At 41.9% G+C, this 17,043-nt stretch overlaps 1 protein-coding gene across 3 annotated transcripts in view; it reads left to right on the forward strand.

Annotated features, from left to right (window-relative positions):
* Positions 1-6,158: 6,158 nt before the first annotated feature.
* Rock2 (Rho associated coiled-coil containing protein kinase 2) overlaps positions 6,159-17,043 on the forward strand; it is a 90,598-nt gene continuing 79,713 nt past the window's right edge. For 2 of the 3 annotated variants that reach the window (XM_029541126.1, XM_029541127.1), the window contains exon 1: positions 6,159-6,605. In XM_029541126.1, the coding sequence (XP_029396986.1) occupies positions 6,465-6,605 (141 nt within the window). In that variant the 5' untranslated portion in view covers positions 6,159-6,464. The remainder of the gene's footprint in view (positions 6,606-17,043) is intronic. The other variant, XM_021201504.2, reaches the window with a different exon arrangement.

Raw genomic sequence — 17,043 nt, forward strand, 5'->3', positions numbered from 1 at the left:
TTTTTTTTTTTAAATGGTGCTTAAAGAGCCCATCCTTTGCAAGTCATCCATGTCATTCCTTAGGCATCTTATCTTTGCTCAATTGTTAAAGAATGGTGGCTTGTTTTCATGGGTTTTGTATTTGTGTCTGATGCACATTTTAACATGATAGATGCAATGCATCGTGTAGCTGCAGTTTTATGGAAAAGTCAATCTTGTAGGAGTTGTTTTTCAGATCTTCAATAAATTTTTTCTTTAAATTTAAAAAAAAAAAAAAAAAGCAACAGGGCATGGGAACCTGAGGACTCAGAAGAGCCAAGTCTTTCATTCAAAGAGCAGGAGGTGTTGGGGAGGAGGAACAGGGGCTGGGTGAGGAGGACTGGGAGTTTGGTGGGAGAGGGAGGGGTAAGGGCTTGACGGGGGGAACAAGAAAGCAAGGAACTGCCCTCTGCGTCTGTGGGAACCAGTTTCTCCAGGGAGGGAAGAAACAGTTCTGCTCCATTTTGAGGGAAAGATAGGAGGACCAGAGGAAAAGGAAGAGAAGCCCCCAAGTCCAGGCTAAAGCTTTCTTCTGAGACCTTAGCGGCCCAAGGTTGGGGGTGGAGGGAGAGAAGTTGCACAAAGCATCCTGGACCCACGGCTACCTCACTAATGAGGACAAAAGGATTGCTGGCAATGATATCAGGACCAGGACCCCAGACATTTCTTGACATCAGTAACTGCCACTACTTCCCAGTTACTCTCAGTCACTACAGGTCTGTTTTCAGAGTGACCTGCCTTTTTCCTCTTAGGTATGAGAGTCCCAAACAGCGCCTTCTGCCCTGGGAGTCATCGCACAGCAGACTGGGGAAGAAGCTGTCTCGGATGAGCACTGTATCTTTCATCTAGAGATCTTAAGGAGCTTTAATGACAACCACGCTTCATTATTCCTGCTTTGTGGATGAGGACAGTGACTCAGAGGGCTTGGCGAGTTTCTCATTCACGCTGGGAGTTATTACCAGAACCATGAGTGAGTCTTAGGATGAATCTCGACTTCATAAACCTTTAAACCTGTATCCTTTATAGTAGTGGAGTTTACAAAAATAATGACCCCTTTGCACTTAAAAGTTCATGCCTTTGTTCTGTTATTAGGTCTGCCTTAGGTGGGGCATAAGCATCTTAGGACAGGGATCCAACTTGAATCCTTCAGTGTGAAGCAAGGTGGGAAAAGTTGTATGTTTTATTGGCAGTACCTGGACCACTCACAGTTCATTGTTTTCATCTATTAACCCACCCACCCACCCATCATCCATCCATGCATCCATCCATCCATTCCTCCCTCAGTGACTCATTGCAGTAATACACACTTTACTCTCTATGACATCACCTGTAAAATAGCATTGGCAAAAGACTGTTTTGGAAATTAAGATAATTTCTATGAAGCATACTGCCTAACATATGGCAAACCTTTAAGGTAGCTATTATCATTACACAAGTAATTACAAGAGATATATCAACACACACACACACACACACACACACACGTTCTTGGACAGCCCTTTGTAGGATGGATTGGGCAAATTTGCAGCTGAAGGGAGTTAATTCTTGGGGAAGAAACTGATCTTTCACATTTAAAAACTAGAAATGAGGATGCAGTCCTTCAGTAAATAAAAGAAGGAGAGTCCTGGATCCTCATTTTAGGTCATGATGAGTCAGAAGCATTGGGAAGATAATAAATCAACACGAGTCACTTACAGTAGAAATATGGAGACAGAGGACAGAAGTGGGACACAGCTTTGTATCCTGGAGAGGTTAGTTATAAAGTCCTAGTCACTCACACGCCTGTCTTTATTCCCCATTGTTCTTCCTTAGAATAGAACAAATATCTTTGCAAATTCTTGCTTGACTCATGTTCCATTAGGACACCCGAAACTCAGTGCTTAAAAAGGAGACAGGATGGGAAAGTTGAGGTGTAACAGGAAACGAAGGTACCATAAGGAAGGGCAAGCGCATGGGAGACTTCGGAAGGTCTATTTGGAAGGAACTGGACTGGTATCATCAGGAAGCTGTCAACTCCTCCTAACCCTTGCAGTCCCACTCTTCTGTGTGAGCTAAACCCTGGATCTGAAGTCCTCCCCAGCCCAGACACAAAATCCAGAAGCTATAAAGAAAAGCCTTCATAGCTTTGACTGGCTGAAAAACAGAAATGTTCCTGTGACAAAAGATACCCAAACCCGGGGCTGGAGAGATGGCTCATCGGTTAAGAGCACTGACTGCTCTTCCGAAGGTCCTCAGTTCAAATCCCAGCAACCACATGGTGGCTCACAACCATCCATAATGAGATCTGATGCCCTCTTCTGATGTGTCTGAAGATAGCTACAACATACTTACATATAACAATAAATAAATCTTAAAAAAAAAAAAAAAAAGACCCAAACCCAGAAAGAAAAGCCTGGGAGAAAACCTTCACAAAATGTAATGCATTTTAAAGATATATTGTAACAAGGCGGGGCATTCTCAATGCTAAGAGACTCCCACAAACCACTAGGGAAGAGGCAAAGCCGACAAAAGATGTAAACAGGCAGTTTCAGAAGAAATGGGCATCCAAAATACTCACGTCCAGTAGTAATTAAGAGAATGCAAGAGGAAATGGGATATTACCGTGTTCAATTGTTTAATAGACAAAATTAAAAACATTTATAATACTTTGTATTGGCAAACATGTAAGCATGGATGACAACATGAGTTGATGTGTGTTTGTGTGTGTGCCACAACACACATGTGAAGGTCAGGGGACAGTTCTACAGCTGTGGTTCTTGGGTTCAGACTCAGATGGTCAGACTTTTAAGGCAGACTCTCCTACACACTGAGCTCTGTGCCAGCCCACAGCATTTTTAAAGGATAGTTTTGCAGTAGCTGTGGCTTTAAAGGCTATTTAGTAAAATAATCTGCTTTTAAGGAATTAGTCTCATCCACATCTCCACACAAAGGCAAAAGAACAAGAATGGCAATAGCAACATGAGACATTTATTATTATTATTAATTTGGTTTTTAGAGACAAAGTTTCTCTGTGAAGCCCTGGCTGTCCTGGAGCTCAGTCTGTAGACCAGGCTGGCCTCAAGCTCACAGAGGTTTGCCTGCCTCTGCAGCATCTGGATTACAGGCATGTGCCAGAACCACCCAGCAGGAAAACAGTTATCAAGGGCCAGCCAGTAATCAGGACACTAAGACTCAGAGAAGTTAGGTAACTGACTCAGGATCACACAGGTAACATGTGGTAGTAGCAGGTAGCTCAGGCATTTGTCCCCAGGGCTATCAGCTGAGTCATTGGTTCTCAACCTGTGGGTCTCCGCCTGTTTGAGTGTTAAATGACACTTTGACAGGGGTCCCATATCAGATATTTACATTATGATTCATAACAGTAGCAACATTACAGTCATGAAGTAACAGCGAAAATAATTTTGTGCGCCGGGCATGGTGGTACATGCCTTTAATCCCAGCACTCGGGAGGCAGAGGCAGGTGGATTTCTGAGTTCGAGGCCAGCCTGGTCTACAAAGAGAAACCCTGTCTTGACCCCCCCCCCCAAAAAAAAAAAAGAAAATAATTTTGTGGATGGGGAGTCACCAAAACATGAACTGTATTAAAGTGTCATTGCATTAGGAGGGTTGAGAACCACTGTGCTGAGTCATTACATCAGCCCCCCCCCCCAAGTCTTCTGTACCTAATGGCTATCTGTAGAAGTTTGTGTATCTTGTTGAGTACTACTGTTCTATTTATTTATTATTTATTTGGTGTTTTGTGTGTACTTGTATGAATGCATACATTTAGACACACATTTACAGGTGTGTGCTGATACATGTGGAGGTCAGACATTGGGTGTCTTTCTCAATTGCTTTGCTTATTTATTTATTTATTTATTTAGGCTCGCTTGGCTGGCTGGCTAGCAAGCCTCAGGGGTCTTGCTGTGTCTGCCTCACCAACAGAGAGATTACAGCAGACTTTACATGGGTGCTGGGGATTGAAATCAGGCCCTCATGCTTGTATGATAAGCACTTTACTCACTGAACCATGGTCTTAGCTTCCTATTTTAGGTTTTTCTGAGATACAGTTACCTATAGACCAGGCTGACCTCAAACATTCCATGTAGCTAAAGATGGCCTTGAACACCCTCCCCACCCCCCACCCCCATTCTCTTGCCTCTGCCTTCTCAGTGCTGAGATTGCAGAGGTGGATCACCACACCAGGGCACTGCTGTTCTTTTAAAACAAGGTCTCCAAGGCTTGAGATCATGGCTGCTCCACCAAAGTCCATAAAAACATATAGCCACGTCACTTCAAAATTAATTTGTAACTGGAAGATCACAGTGTTCCTTTTGAAAGCCCATTATACTATCACCAGGAAAAAGGACTTGTGAGATCTGTAATAATGATTTTCTAATTATCATGCTCCAGTGCATCGGTGGAAAGAGTAGTTAGCAGGCTCTGCTCTCCTGGCTTTGGGTCTGTGGAGCTATGAAGTAAATTCATCCACAGGCTTGAAGAACTAATTTTTTTTTTTTTTTTTGACCCAGAGGCCAGTTTTATTATCTACAAGAGAAAGGCTTCTCTTCAGTCATCAAAGGACTCTCTTCCTGACTTAATTCAAGTCAGAGTGGCTTCTCCACAGAAAGGTGGACATTCCCGGAACCCGCGCAGGGTGAAGTGCATGAAGTTTTGGCCAGGCCAAGGCTGTAGCCTACCTGCAGATTTACCTTGACACCTCCAGGGAGCTTTACAGTCCATTATTTAGGGGCATTACGCTCTAGCTTCTCTTAGAATGACCCATCCATAAGTACAGGTTTTCAAATTTAAAAATTCAATATGCATTTTAGCATTTTTTGTTGTTGTTTTCAAGACAAGTTTTCTCTGTGTGACTCTGGTTGTCCTGGAACTCATTCTCTAGACTTAGGTTAGCCTCAAACCCTCCTGCCTCTGTCTCTCCTCAGAGCTGGCATTAAAGACATATGAGGCCACCACCCTATTTGATATCTTTAGAAGTGGGGGAAAAAATCCCATTCAGTTAGGAGCAAGTGTGTTCTCATTTGTTTAGCTGCTCATTTCAAAGTGTTCATAATCCCCTTTGCATTTTTTTTTTACTTCCGGTAAATTTTCCCTATTCTCAACCGGCTTGCAATATCCGCAGGATTCTTCCAGTGAATGTGACAAGAGCTTGTTTGGATTATTCAGCTGCTGGAAGATTGGGTCCACTCCCAGGGCTTTGGTCATTGCGAACATTCTGAATAGCCCTGCTGTAAACATCTCCACGCAAAGTCCTCCTCTCTTCGGATCATTTCCTTACACTTGGACTTCCTTAAATGGCCTTACTGGGTCAAAGGGGCTCTGTGAACAGTTTTATAGCTCTTGGCACATAGTTTTCAGATTGCGCCCTGAGAGGATCTGACCAATGGCTAGGGGGCAAGGAGAGGGCAGGAATGCGGAGAAGCAGCCCCTCTCTTTCACTCTCCAAAGCAAGGGCCCCGCGGATGCAGAAGCGCTTCCTTATTGCCCTCCTGTTCCCTCCGCCCGGCCAGTGTCTAAGGTCTAAGGCTAGGCGGACACCTTGGTCAGGGAAGGGCACAAAGGTTTCAGAGAGCCTAGGATTTATGTCCCGGAGGCAGAAGCGACTCCTCCAGGCCTCCCAGCCCCCGGACTCAACGAGATTCAAACGAATCCCACACTCGAGCGCGGGCTAGGGGCGCGGCCTCCCCGCCCCCTGGGAGCCCCAGGCCAAGGCCCCAGGCGCAACAGGCCTGGGAAGGGCGCTGACCCGGGGCGCAGCCGTTCGGCGCGGCTTGCATAGCTGCGCGCTGAGTCAGCGGGCCACAGCGGGCGGGGGGCGCGGACGTCAGACACTAGGCCTCCGGGTCCGGCCGGCGACGCGGGACACACGACGGGGACCACGGGGCACCTCGCTGCCACCCGCCCCGCCTCCCGGTCCCGCGAGCGAGCGGGACGAGGCAGGGAGACTAGCCAGGCGGCGGGAACGGAAAAGAAGCCTCGCCGCTCAGCTCGGTGGCGGGGCGTGGCCGGAGGCCAGGGGCGGGGCGTGCCGCGGGGCCGCGCCGGGGTGGGCGGGGCGGGGCCGCGCGCGGCCGACCGCGGGCGGAGGGGCTTGTGGGTAGCGGCGGCGCGCGGCCGAACAGGGACGCGGCTGGGACTGCGTGTGAGGGGAGCGGGCGTGTGGGCGCGCGAGGCGGCCGGCGGCGAGATGCGGGTGGACGGGCGGCGGCCCTAGCGGCCTGAGCCCCGAGGGCAGGGCGGGGCGGTGCGGCGCGGGCGCCCCTTCCCCGCTCCCGCCCGCCGGCTCCTGGCGAGCTCGCTACGGGCCGGGCGGCGCGCGTGCGGCTGAGGGGCGGGGACGCCGTGTGCCTCGCTGCTCCCGGCCGGGCCGGGCGGCTCCTCAGACAGCGGCGCGCGGCGGGCCCGGGCGGAGGTTCCGCGGGCGGCGCTAGGCCCGGCGAAGCGGCATGAGCCGGCCCCCGCCGACGGGGAAAATGCCCGGCGCCCCCGAGGCCGCTCCGGGGGACGGGGCGGGCGCGGGCCGTCAGAGGAAGCTGGAGGCGCTCATCCGAGACCCTCGCTCGCCCATCAACGTGGAGAGTCTGCTGGTAGGTGCGGGCTAGGGAGGGAACTCCCCGCCCTGCCCGGTGTCCCCTTGGCCCACCCGCCCCGCTTCCGGCTGCCCGGGGATCTGGAGACCCCGGTTCCAGAGTGGAGACCCCCACCTGGGATTCTCGGGTCCACCTCCCTGCGGAGCGAGTGTCATCTCGGCCGCCCCCGTTCTTGGAGCGCGCGGGGAGGAAACACCCATGGTCTCCTTCCCGCCTACTCGGTCGGTTTGGGGCGGAAAGGTGGAGGATTGGCTGTGCTTCCTACACTAGGCTACCCAATTTGAAAGTGTCACGCAGTGTGGGAGCTAGGGTGAAAACCGAGGGAGACAGAAACCCGACGCTCTCCCTATTGGGAGGACCACCTGGGGCACACGACAAAGAGCTGCCCTCGCTTGGTCCTCCTCGTCAGGAATCTGGGAACGCACAGCTAGCTCAAGTTTGCTGCTTTCAGTTGCTCATGGACATTCCATAGTAGCTATTTAGTGCATTTGAATTTATGTAAATTAAATTTCCGGAGATGGTTGCTCTGAAGCCAAGAAATGAGTCCGAATTGTAGAATGGAATAAATCTCTCCCCTTGATCTTGTCTTTCCCATAAGCATTCAAAATCCAAATTAAGAACCTTGGGAAAGGCAGCTAACTGGAGCTCGATTAAGAAAAGAACACGATTTACAATAAATGCTATGTAGAATGCTGGTATACTTCTGGTCATGTTGAGGGAAGCGATTATGTTTGGCAAACGAATTTGATTAGTGTGCAGCTAGAGTTGCATTTATGGGAAAAAGTGGTGTGAACGTGTTTCCTGAGAAGTCGTGGGGGGGGAAAAAAAAGATACTCTGGCTATTAGCTCTGAAGGGTTAGACGTAGGGTGGGTGATCAGGCATTCTGTGCCAAAAAGCATGTCAGACCTGAGCTCTGCTAGGAGAAGCCTAGTGACTCTGTGATGAGAAAAACTGTCTCCTCCCTTTCCACTGACTAACTTTTCTTCTGAGGCCGTTGGTTATCCTTTGAGGTTTCTGGACTCATTTGCAGAGTGACTCAGTTCTGTTTGGCCACAGCACAGGAACTGACTAGAGTGTGGGTATCGCTCTATAGGATGTGTAAATATAGAGATTTTGACTTTTGGTGGGGAAGGGGGAGTGTGTTTTGTTTAGTAGTGGGTTCCTCTGTTCTTGGGGGACGTGTTTTGGAACTCTTCAGGGCAGGATTGCTTGGAGTTCATAGCCTTTTTGTAGATAAAGCAAAGCTTCTCTGGCGGCACTGTCAGGATTTTCACTTTGGTATTTTGCTAGCAAAACTTTGATCCTAGGCCAGAAAGTTCAGTTAAAAATAGTCTCTGTAAATCTCAAGTATTCACCAGGTTCATTCTCAATCCTAGATAGAAATCTTTTTACATTTCAGTCATCTCTTGTATTGTTAGTGATGTTAATTATCATTATTAGGGTCATTTTGAGCTTGGAACCAAGTTGTTTATACCTGTGACATGACTATTTTGTTTTATTAAAATATTACCTAAATTATTACACGTGGTCAGTAACAGTTCCTTCATTGAGTACTTCATACGCCACATTTGTTAAGGTGACATATTACCCTTATGAGGGTTGACATCAAATGCTGATTTGACAGCAGGCTTATTGCTTTTAGTTGATTACATGTCATTGAGAATCAGGACAGATGTTATTCTAGAGTGCAGCCTATGTTACTAAGTCAAAAAATGCCGTTTAGAGTGAGGTTTTGGTGCCTCTGTTGCACATTCATAAAAGTTGAAAACATCGTTAAAGTTGTAATAATATCTAAGTTATATAAATTTTATCATGAAGTTTTAGGATGAATTATGTGCTGGGTGGTTTTATGTCAACACAAGCTAGAGTTATGGCATTTTCTTACTTAGTGATTGATGCGGGAGGGCCCAGTCCATTGTGGGTGGTGCCATCCTTGGGCTGGTGGTCCTGGGTTCTATAAGAAAACAGGCTGAACAAGCCATGGGAAGCAAGCCAGTAAGCAGCACCCTTCCATTGCCTCTGTATTGGCTCCTACCTTCAGGTTTCTGCCCTGTTTGAGTTCCTGTCCTGACTTCCTTTGATGAGGAACTGTGTGGTATGGAACTGTAAACCAAATAAACCCTTTCCTCTCCAAATTGCTTTGGTCATGGTAAAATTTTAATTGTAGTAGTAGTATACATAACCCTTGCCATTTAAACCGTGTTGAAGTCCACAGTTGGGTGATGCTATGTGCATTCACTGCTGTGCTGGTGATCACTGCTATGCATCCTTATAGCCTTTTCATACTCCAGGTTGTAACTCTGTAGTCTTTATACTGATACTATTTTTAAAATTTTGTTTCTAAAAATGCTCACAAAATAATAGCTGTTACCACTTTAAAGATTTGAAACCTTGCTATGAGCTTTTTTTTTTTTTTCACAATTAAATCATTGCTTTACATTTCTTTTGGTTTTATTCTAGAAAACATAACTTTAATAATCTAATACAAACAGCCTGAAATTTAGTTACTGTATTCAAAAAGCTTAGAAAGCACCATTGGAAGTTGTGTAGTGCCAAATATGGCAAGTGATGATGAAACATACCAGAATTTTCTATAAAACGTTTTCAGTAAGCTAGGCAAGCCATTCATAGGAAAAAAGTTACATGAGATAGCATGTAAGGTTTTAGTCCAGTGTATGGCATGTCTTTACACTCATTTTACGTCTCCTTTGTGCATTTGACACATTTTTGCTAGCTTTATGTTTTCTTTGAGATGGGAAATGATTTTTGTTTTAAATATTATTACAGTTTTCAAGTGCATGCAATTATCCTTTTTAGTTTGCTGTCATAAGTACTAATCGTTGTCAAACATATGGCGCTGAGTTTCAGGACTATCAGTGTACAGACTAAATTATCTTGTTTCTCTGCAGAGGCTTTTTACTTTATTTGCCCCTAAAATATGCAATTCTTTGGAAGTTGCAGATTGTGAGCTGCTTGGTATTATATAAAAATAGTTTTGAGAGATACTTGTTTCTGAAATTAAAAAACAAACAACATCTATCTTGTATGTTTGAGTGTGTGCATGTGCCCTGCCATGTGTAGAGGTTAGAGGACAACGTGTGGGAGTCGGTTCTCTCTTCTCATGTGGGTTCTAGAGATCAAGCTCAGGTCATGGGGTTGTCAGGCTTGGTGAGTTGTAAGTACCTTTATCTGCTGAGCCTTTTTTGAAGGTCAGTAATTTTGAAATATTTTTAAGGGAGGATCTTAAGTGATAACCTTTGGGTAAGTTCCTGTGTTGTCAGAGATTCTTACATTGCTTGCCTGATGTGTTTTACTTAACTGACATGTATGCTGGAGAAATGTCTTAAGGTTTATGCTTTGAGATTTTATTTGGTTCTTTTAAAGAGTATGTGGCTATAGTAACATATAGTACCTAGGTTTTTGTGAATGGATAAAGGTGATCAAACATTTATTTACAGTTTCATTGGATTGAGAAACAAAATACCAACTAAAATTTAAATTTACATTTCTTTCTTTATTTGTGTGTGTTGGGTGGGGTGTTTTGTTTCATGGCACAGGTATGGTGGTCAGGGAACAGTTTACAGGAGCCGGATCTCTCCTTCCACTATGTGGATTCCAGTAATCAAACTAAGGCTGTCAGGCTTGGCAGCAGCTGCCTCTTAAATGCTGAGCCATCTGCCTGGCCCCAGAAACACCTATTAAAACTGGTACCTGCCAGTAACTATATGAAAATATTACTGTACAGAAATTTTATTTTTGGTAGTTCTGGATATTAAACTCAAGGCCTTGCATGCGCCAGGCAAGTGTCTGCCTCAGGGCTATGGCCCCAGATCATGAAAATATTTATCACAGTACTTAGGTTCTTCCCATTTAGTGCTGGCTCTTCACCCAATTAAGATACAATTGCATGTGTTCACTCCCCATAAGTAATGTCTGAGACTGTTTTGAAGATGTAATAAAAATGAAATAAAATAAGAGATGAAAAATGACTTTGTACTTATTCATTTGTGTGAAGTAGGAGGTGGATATTTAGAATATACAGATTAATTGCTTTAAAACTTAATTTTTGTTTTGTTTTGCTTTTTACATTTTTTTTTTTTTATTTGTGGGTATGCGTGTAGGGAGCTGAGGAAAACTTTTGAGAGTTGATTCTCTCTTATAGTGTGGGTTTCAAGATCTAGCTCCAGTTTGTCAGGCTAGGCAGTGCTTATTCCTGCTTACTGAGCTATTTATTTATAAATATAAATAAATTTAATAAATGTTATAAGCTGAGCATGGTGGTGCACACCTTTAATCTCAGCACTCAGAAGGCAGAGGTAGGCAGATCACTATGAATTTGAGGCCAGTCTGGTCTACAGAGTTCTAAGCCAGCCCCAGCTACATAGTGAAATTTTGCCTTAAAAAAATTGTTATAAGCAATTAGTGTTAAGTCATTGTAAGGACTTTTTCTCTTATTTCTCTTGGGTTGATAATGAGGTAGAATTGCTGTGTCATAGGATATATGTATATTTGCTTTTTAGGAAATGACCAGGTCTTTTTAAAGTAGTTAAACATTTTATATTTTACTCTTGTGCCAACAACACAGGAGGGAAGATTCCAGTTATTCCTCAGCTTTCCTAACATCAGAAAAACAAAACAAAACAACAACAACAAAAAAACAACCAAAAAACCCCTCCTGTTGTGGGTAGCCGTAGCTCATTGTGTTGTAATTTGCATATCCTGATGACTACCACACATACTGGCTATTTATATAAAAATATATGTGAATCATCTGTTAGAGTATTTGCCCTTTTGAAAAGTTGGGCTGTCATACAAGTTTTTATGTGCTAGACATAGAAATGAATTTGTGTACAAAGGGAATGCTGTGAAAATTGTCTTGTGTTTTTTCTCAGTCTGTGGTATGTCTGTTTTTAACCAGTTTTAAAGATGGTTATTGCTTTTTTCTACCCAAGTTATTGTTGCCTAGACCTATAGTATCGAAATACCCTCTTTTGTTTTTATTCTAGAACTTTTATGATTTAACATTTATATATAAGTCTAGGATACATTTTACCTAGTTTAATGTGTGGTGTGAATTAGGGATTGAAGCTGATTTTCTTTTTTCCTCCACATGACTAGTTACTCAGATTACTCAGCAGTATTATTATTACTATTACTATTCTACTACTGTTATTTTGAGAAAAGTATTTTTCCTTTTTTACAGAGTTGCTTATCATCTTTGCCAAAAATCTGTTTACTAGTAGACTTTTGTGTGTTTTCTGAATAGTCATTTTCAGATTCTTAGTCATGGTTATGTTGTCTAACCAAGCTTTGTTTGAAACTCATTTCTTTTTAGTTTTATCTGTGGAAATGGGCAGCCAGCCAACCATGACTGGTAAGATAAAAAGCATCTTAGACTTAAAAATTATTCCGTACTGGCTGCTCATGATGAGGGTTTTTGGGAAGAGAAAGTTGATGGCTCAGTTCTACCTTATAGGCCCAGGATGACATCATTGAAAATCCAGGGGACTGGTGGGGTGACTCAGTTGGTAGAGGTGTGTGCTGCCAAGCCTGGCTAGTGACCTTGAGTTTGATTGCTGGGACCCACAGGGTGAACAAAGAAATGACTCATGCAAGTCGTCTTTTGATCTGTACATGTGCACTGTGGCACATATACACATTAAATGTAAACAGAACAAGACAAAAAAACCCCACAGCCCACAAAAGCATATTTATCAGTAGTGGGCTAGCTTATTATATGGAGTTTAATATATAAGTTAGTATCCAGTCATGGTGGCTGTCTGTTCTTTATCCATACTGGGAGCTGCTCTCCTTGCATCCATGCTTTTCTTATTCTTCAAAGTGATTACTTTAATGTAGATGTTCTTAGACAGGTCTGCAGTTGGCTTGTTTTAAGTGACCTTCATTTATCTTTTTGGAAAGGCCTGTTCACATTGGCTAGTCTCATTCTCATATTCTCTCTCTCTCTCTCTCTCTTTCATATTTGGGTTGCTTTTTGGTTCATTGGTGTTAACTCTTTTGGAGACTATTTCTAAGGACTTTATGGCTTGTTTTCCAGGCATCTAAAATGCTTTATAACTGGTCATTTTATATTTAATGCCTATTTTACTTTATTCTGTAAAAGATTTAGTTATGATGCATGTGATAGGTAATTTACTTTTAAGGGGTTACAGATTGGGAACTAGTTTCCAGCACTTCGTTATTGAGGTTAGCTTTTAGCTCTGGAGATGAGAAGCAAGCCTGTTTTAATACTTGCGTAAATGGTGATAAGGAAGTTTTAGTGTTAAAGTATTGTCTTTTTTATATTTCCTGGCCTTTGAGGTTATTTATTTAATTTACTTATTTCTGTTGAAGTCAAGAGCTCACCTTATAGCTGACTGGTCTTTGTAGCCCATGCTGTCTCTGAACTCATGGATCTCCTGCTCCAGCCTTCTAAATGCTGGGGCTACAGGCTTTGGGGAACAACACTTGGCTTGTGAGTTTATTTTTATTTAATGCATAGAAGGTAAACTGTATTAGGATATAGATGTTTTTGTATGTTCCTTATCTATTTGTTGAATTTAAAAATAATTCAGTTTAAGTAATAAGAATAATATTTTTAAAGGTATGGTCCCTCTAGAAGTGATAGTACAGTAGACCCCAAGTATTTTGATATGTTCTTGTCATTTGGACATAGTCTGTTCATAAGAAGGAAGATAGGCAAACATCTGTATGCTGAGAAGACAGGTTTGGAAGGTTAGAACAGTTGGTCTCCTAGGAAAAGTAAATTGTAATATAGGCATTTTCTAGGTTGTACTGAAACAGTGTGTTTATTGAGAGATAAAAGCTATAAAAGCTAATTTTGTTCTATATTTTAGGTGAATTTAAGACTCTATGTGGGCTAAACAGATTTTAATCATTTGTGTGTCATCTGTTCCCCTGCCCTAGCTTCTAGTTAATCACATCTAGTTCCATGTGGAGCCCAGTGATTTTAGTGTTAAGTCAGCTTTTCTTGATCAAGAACAGATGAAAAAAATGGTGGTATGTTTCAGGTTAACCCTCAAAACAGTATATTGGCTGTTAGTAATCAAGAAATATTTGCTTATTAACAAAATTAAAATCAAAGTCAGAGGCACGACTTTTTGATCAAGAATGCAGGTGTCTCCCAGCACTAGGTATGCATAGACTGACAGGTCACTGAGTTTTAGACCAACCTGGTTTACAAAGTGAGTTCCAGGACAGCCAGAGCCATACAGAGAACCCCAATTTCAAAAAACCCAGAAAGAGAGGGGAAAAAAATCTGGATGTCATTACAAGTTATAATGAAAGGCTCTATTGAAAAACTTTCAGATAGTAAGCATATTATAAAATAACTTTTATTATATTTTATATTTGTTTGTGGGTATGTGTATATGTTTGTGACACTCAGAAGTCAGAGGACAGTTTTTGAGTCTATCCTTCCTCCAGGGATCAAACTCAGGTTGTCAGACATGCCAGCAGGTGCTTTACACACTCAACCATCTTGTCAACTCCATGATTACTAACATTTTTGTTTAACTTTTATCTATTTAATGTTTATAATGTTTCTTTTTTAATAAATGTAATTTGCTTGTTCTATATTTAAAATAATTACAAAAATGAGTTTTGAGTTACTCTTTCTGTTAGTGGTGTTCAATTAGAGAAAGGGAGTAATATATAATACTGTATTTGCTTGTACATCCTTCATAATAATGGGTTAAATATTTCTATCTCTTATTTGTTCTTAGAATCAGGTCTGAAATTAAAGTCTGGCTGAGGGACAGATGTTAAATGATACCATTGTTTGCTAGCTTTTCAAGTTCTTTGTATTTTCATTAGGATTGTTTTGGGGGTGGGGGACAGGGTTTCTATTATGTAGTTCTGGCAATCCTGGTACTCTTGTAGAAACCAGGCTGGCCTTGAAATGACAGAGATCCAACTGCCTCTGCCTCTTGAGTGCTGGGAATAAAAGCATGTGCTATTATACCTCAGCTTCATTGAGGTATACTTTATATGCTGTAAATTCATCCATTTTACATCTGCAATTTAATTAAACTGTCACCATAACATGTTCTCATTACCTCTAAAATTCTATTGTTTAGGTTCTCAGTCTTGACTCCAGTGCTAGCTCTGGATCTGTATCTATAAGTTTGTCTTTTTTAAAAAAAACAAATTCTACATAAATAGTATCATACAGTGTATTAGTTACTTTTCTATTGCTGTGATAAAACACTATGACCAAGGTAACTTGTAGAGGCAAGCTTATTTTAGCTCACTGTCTCAGGGGGATAAGAGAGCATCATGGCAAAGGAGGTATGGAAGTAAGTGGTAGGCATGGAAGCAGGAGCAGCAAGGTGAGAGAGCTCACATCCCCAACCACAGACAAGAATAAGGAGAACAAACTGGAAGTAGTGTGAGGCTTTTTACTCTCAAAGCTTACTCCCAATAACATACTTCCTCTAGCAAGGCTCCACCTCCTAAAGTTTCCCCAAATAGCACCACCACCTGGGGTTGTTCAAATATCCACACTTGTGAAGGACATTTCTATTTTAAACCATCACGCACAATATGCCATCATTGCATCTGGCTTCTTTCCCCAGTATAATGTTTTTAGTTAGGTTCATCTGTATTGTAGCATGTGCTAGTATTTTGTTCTTTAGTATTGCTGAATAGTGTTATTGTATGAATTATATTCATTTTGTTTATGAATTTATCATAGGTGAGGACATGTTTTTATTTCTCTTGGATAGATTCCAAAGAATGAGATTGTAGGGTCATGTGGTAGTTTATGCTTAATTTTGAAAAACTGCCAATATTTTCTAAAGTGGCCATACAATTTCATATTCTTTCCATCAATGAATGATAGTACTTGCAGTGTACTTTATTAATAACAAATGAATTTTAGTTGTGTCCTTTCTTTAGGAAAGAGAGAAAGAGTGAGTTTCTTCCTGTGTTGCCTAGTTTGACCTTGAACTCCTGAACTCAAGTAATCCTCTGGCCTCAGCCTCTGGTATAGTTAGGACAAAGGGCATGTTTTACCATGTCTTGATTGCTCTTCTCTTTTGATTTTTAATAGTGTACCATGAGTGTGCTGTATATATTTAAATTGTTTTTATGTAAGGAAATGCTAATCAAGTAATGAAGAGAGGTTCTCCCCCCCCACACACACATGAGAATCGTAGTTAACAAGCATTTTTTTTAAAAAAGATTTATTTATTTATTACATGTAAGTACCCTGTAGCTGTCTTCAGACACTCCAGAAGAGGGAGTCAGATCTTGTTAAGGATGGTTGTGAGCCACCATGTGGTTGCTGGGATTTGAACTCAGGACCTTCGGAAGAGCAGTATGGTGCTCTTACCCGCAGAGCCATCTCACCAGCCCGCATTTATTATTATTATTTTTTTAATGAACTCTGTTATGGAGCCTTTTACTTCTGAGTAATGAAATCCTTGTTGAACTTTGTAAACTCTTGTAGGAGTGACTCAACTAGTTGGGTTCTTATTTTTTTTTTTTGAGACAGGGTCTCACTATTTAGCCCAGGCTGGCCTCAAACTGTCTTTCCTTTTCCCTTAGCATCCTCAGTTCTAGGATCACAGTCATGTACCAGCATATTTTGTTCAATTATTTTTAAACAAAATGTGTTGAGGGCTCTGATGTAAGCATAGTCTTTCCAACTTTTTTGGATTTTTGTTTTGGGTTCATGTTTTAATTTTATTTTAAACTGTTGTTAGGAATAAGTTTATAAACAGTCTGTCATCTTGACCACAGTTAGAGTGCTATACCTTTCTTTTCTGCATACAGATTAGAAACAATTCTTATTGTTGCTCTAATAACTAGTTTTCTTTAGAGTTATGGTAACTGTCATGATGTAACTGTTGCACTGGTTTTGTCTTTGAATACTCTGAAAATTAGCATACAGATAACATGCCCACTCTTGTTCACAGGTGGCATTGCATGCTGATTTGTAGGTTTATATTATTTGGACATTTTTGGGTCATTTCAGATGATTCCTTATTTGAAAAATCTGTATGTGCATAGGACTTTAGTATTTTGTCTTTTGTTTAATCATACCTCATCTAGAAGCCATACTTTTAATTGTTTAAGGTTTTTATTAAATACATTATAATTGTTTGAGGTTTTTATTAAATATTAACATTTTTATTAAATATGACCCTTGCTTTTATTAAGATTCAGAGGGAAATTTTAGCAAACAATTCTTTATTTAGATTTTTTCTTTTATGTTAAACTCATGTTAAAATTACTTTTGGTTGTAGTGTTTTTGTTTTTAAGACTATTCAGAGATATCTTCTGCCTCTTAAGTACTGAGTTTAAAGGAGTGCATTGTGAGTGTGCTGTATATATTTAAATTGCTTTAATGTAAGGAGATGCTAATCAAGTAATGAAGAGAGTCATTCTCCTCCCGCCCCCGCCCCCCCC

Source organism: Mus pahari, chromosome 7 (genome assembly GCF_900095145.1).
Source record: "Mus pahari chromosome 7, PAHARI_EIJ_v1.1, whole genome shotgun sequence".
In the NCBI taxonomy this organism is placed as follows: Eukaryota; Metazoa; Chordata; class Mammalia; order Rodentia; family Muridae; genus Mus; species Mus pahari.